Consider the following 3713-nt stretch of genomic DNA (forward strand, 5'->3'; position numbering starts at 1 on the left):
ATTTGAAATATATAAATTCTAAACACATTAAAGGGAAGAAAAAACATATTTGTTTACTGTTAAATCTCCACTCACTTTAATCATCTTCCTGTTACAAAACTAACTTTGTGTCGAAAACAGGAAGTTCGGTCAAACAGATCGACTGAAAACTTCAAAATAAAATGCAAAACGAAGATAAGAGCACTAAACTCACCATAAAAAAAATATAAGGTAACAAAACAAAGGGATAAATACACATGTTTTAACAAAATAAAAACATATAAATTTAAATAAACTGTTTTCTCACCATTTCCCCTGGGTTGCATTTTGTTTTTTTATTTACAGTCTATAAAAAAACGAATTAATCTGGTTTTGATTAAAAACTTAAAAGCCAAATTAAGTAATTTTGGTGTCAAATGTAATGATTTATATTAATTTCTTTCCATTTTGTCAGCTTCTGCACAAATGTTTGTCTTGCGTTTCCTTCTTGTTTTAAATGTCAATCATCTTGTTAAAATGCTGGATAATAATCAGGTTTACAGAAAGCTAATTATAACTGAGCGCTACGTCAAAAAGTAAAGGTAATCAGCTTTTGTTAGCTTTATAAACGAGTCTTTTAAATCTAAATAAAATAAAATGTTAGCTCTTCACAAGATGGCTGCCAAGATCTCATCTGGAGCCATCAGTGTTGATTTGTTTAAACTCTGCTTCAAAATGTGATTTTATTTATTTTAACTTTAAAACAAAGTCTGTTTTCTCTTCAAACATTAAAGGTTTGAATCTTAAATTTAATGGATGTGATTCAGCTGCAGGTCTGTGGTACCTTCACAAAGTTCAACAAGCGGCGGAAGCCCCAGGGAACCGAGTGGGGCCACTCAGAACCAGGATCAGGCCACCGTGGGTCCACCAGCTCAGCCAGGTCACGGTCCACAAAGTAGCTGTCCCCGAGGCCTGACGGGTAGTTCTTCTGGGTCACGTAGCGGGTGGTGTAGTGTCCCAGGCCCAGGAAGTCGATGGTTCCTTTCATGTAGCTTTTCTCCTGAGGCAAGAAAACCGGCAGCCGTGAAGCTCCCAGACCCTGCTGACCGCTTTTTCTGCCTGCAGGTCAAAGGTCAGGAGATGTCAGTTCACTTCCTGTTTCTGTCCAGCTGTTGTTACTGGATGTTCACCAACGACCCATTCATTTTTTAATTCAACCCAATTCAAAATGATGCCAAGGCTAACTGACCCAAACAAACCCACAAACGACTTCATCATCATTTGTATCATGTTTGCTACGCAGGATTCTGTGACCTATATTTTATCAATGAGGTCAATATTTTCATCAAAAACCTGTTTTATGTCATGTGAGACCTGTATTCTGCCCTCTGGTGGATTAACAATGTACTGCAGGAAGTGGAACTTCTTCTTTTGCCTTTTCAAAATGTCTGCTGACATGACGTCATCCACATTTTTTTTTTCAGGAAAACTTTTACTAATTTTGGAGAAGTTATGTTAAGAATAACTTCAATATTGTTTGAAATTTTTTAAAATAAATACTTTCTGTGTTGAAACAATGCATAATTACTTAAAAAGCATTTTTTTAATAATACAGTTAAACCATGTTAAAATGTGTATCAAACTTGATACTGCAGGTATATAAAGTTCTCCAGTCCTGAATGTCATGTGACAGTTTAGTCATTTTAGTAATTTAATCAACAGTATTCTCACCACAATACAACACACACTATTTTGGATGATTGATTAATTATTGAAATGCCATTTGAAAACACATTTTGTCTATTTTCAAAGTGGTTTCCTTTGAAATTATAATCTCTACGCTGTACTGACTAAATATTTACATGTTAGCTGTCAAAGAAAATTGAGGAAGAAGAGAGAAAAAAGAAAGTAAGAAAATGTCATAAATATGATAATAGCTGGTGATTTTTTATAAAGTGTAAGGTACATCTGTGCCTGAACAAGGACAGAAACTGTATTTGTGCCTACCACCAAGTGAAATAAATGGCTGTAAAAAGTTCTTTGTAAAAAAAAACAACAACAAAGAAGTAAACTTCCTACAGTGTTCTAAAGTTTTGGGCAAAACTGTTTTTTTGTTTCTTAATTTAACTTTGTTGTGAGACAAAATGTTACCAAAACAGCCCAGTGTATCAGATTTGATACAAAAAATATCTCATAAACAAAGTGATGCAGCAAAAAAAAAATTTTTTTTCGATTTTGTTTAAAGGCCCAATAAACATGTCAGTTCTAAAAAAATGTGAATTTTCTGACTTTTTTTAAAAGGGTTAGGCTTTATATGGCTAAATCTTCAAAATAAAAAAACTTTCCCTCAAGAAAAACGAGTTTATTTTGTGTTAAAAGTAAAAGAAATTGGAACAAAGTGTGTTTCTGTGACAGGCTGTTGGGAACAAAGATCCTAAAGATCGTTTTAAACTTTAACACCTGTTTTGTTTCAAAACAAATCTGCTTCATCTCCTGAGTTTAGAAGCGTTGTAAATTTTATGTCAGATTAAAAAAACAAAACTTTCTCTGTAAATGGTCAGGTACAAGCCCTGAAATAACGTAGAAAATCTCAAATCTAGAGCTGCTTCAGACCAAAGCCTTCCAGGGAAGTCTCGCTGCTTGGAGAGAAATGACAAATAATGAAAGTGGAAGGGTCGTTTTGCACAGGACTGCATGTGTTTATGTTATTATATGTAGTATAATATATTACATGTAAATGTTAGTGCGTGTTTGAACATACCTACATATTCTTTCATGACCTGAGGGTAGTCCCCGTTGAAGAGCGGAGCAGCAAACCAGCCCAGGTAGAACTGAATGTAGCGCTCTGCTGCTTCAATGTCCCTCTGATTGGACACGTCCACTGGTTCACCCCAGTCAGCAGTCAGAGAAATCCCAATGAGACCTGGACAAACATGAAATACCATTCTGTGTTTGATTAACCAGCAAAACTCTCATCAGTTGACATGAGTGTTATGGTGGCCCTCAAAGGGCCAGTTATATCTACCTTTAACGTTTCATGTTTAACTTCAACTGAACACAAAAAATCATGTTCCTGAGCACCACTAACAAACAGTAACTGAGCTCTACCTGGTATTTCCTGCATAGAAACAGTATTTAACACATAAACACTAAAAAGTACTACGACTGACTACATGTGTAATAAACAAAACAGAAATACTATTAAAGTAATTATAAGAGAGTTTTACACACTGATGAGTTGTGGTGAGTCACAAATACTGAACTCTCCCACTTTCCTACAGGGAATTCCCATTTATAATCAACATGCATTATGGGAGATGTAGTTTTTGGTCGATACTGGCTTTAAAGCAGCTTATTTTGAGACAAAGATGTTCAAATAAATTGCTCAGGAGGTCACAGTTACTCCAAACCAACARCTCAGAGGCCAGAAACATATTATTCATCACMTTTTAAATGTGYTTATTMTGTTGTAGCCAGTCAAAAATTTAAACTTTACCAGTGATATAAAAACTATTTTCATATTAAATTGGGCCTAAAACTTCCACAACCCAACCTCAAATATATGATTGATGGATGGATGGATGGATGGATGGATGGTTGGATGGATGGATGAATGAATGAAGTGATATTTTCTTCACCTTTCTGTTTGCTCCTCCACTTCATGTCATACGTGTGCCAGACTTTAGCATGAGCCTGTTAAAAACAACACAGTTTTCAGGTTTGTTGAACGTTTAGAACATTTGAATGTTTCAGTC

At 35.1% G+C, this 3713-nt stretch overlaps 1 protein-coding gene across 1 annotated transcript in view; it reads right to left on the bottom strand.

The window, feature by feature from the left end:
* LOC106533436 (lactase-like protein) overlaps positions 1–3713 on the bottom strand; it is a gene marked incomplete in the record, with an annotated part of 22248 nt that overhangs the window by 7467 nt on the left and 11068 nt on the right. The window contains 2 exon segments of the mRNA XM_014029723.1: positions 803–1077; positions 2720–2881. Coding sequence (XP_013885177.1) covers positions 803–1077; positions 2720–2881 — 437 coding nt within the window.

Source organism: Austrofundulus limnaeus, unplaced genomic scaffold, assembly GCF_001266775.1.
Source record: "Austrofundulus limnaeus strain Quisiro unplaced genomic scaffold, Austrofundulus_limnaeus-1.0 Scaffold945, whole genome shotgun sequence".
NCBI lineage: Eukaryota > Metazoa > Chordata > Actinopteri > Cyprinodontiformes > Rivulidae > Austrofundulus > Austrofundulus limnaeus.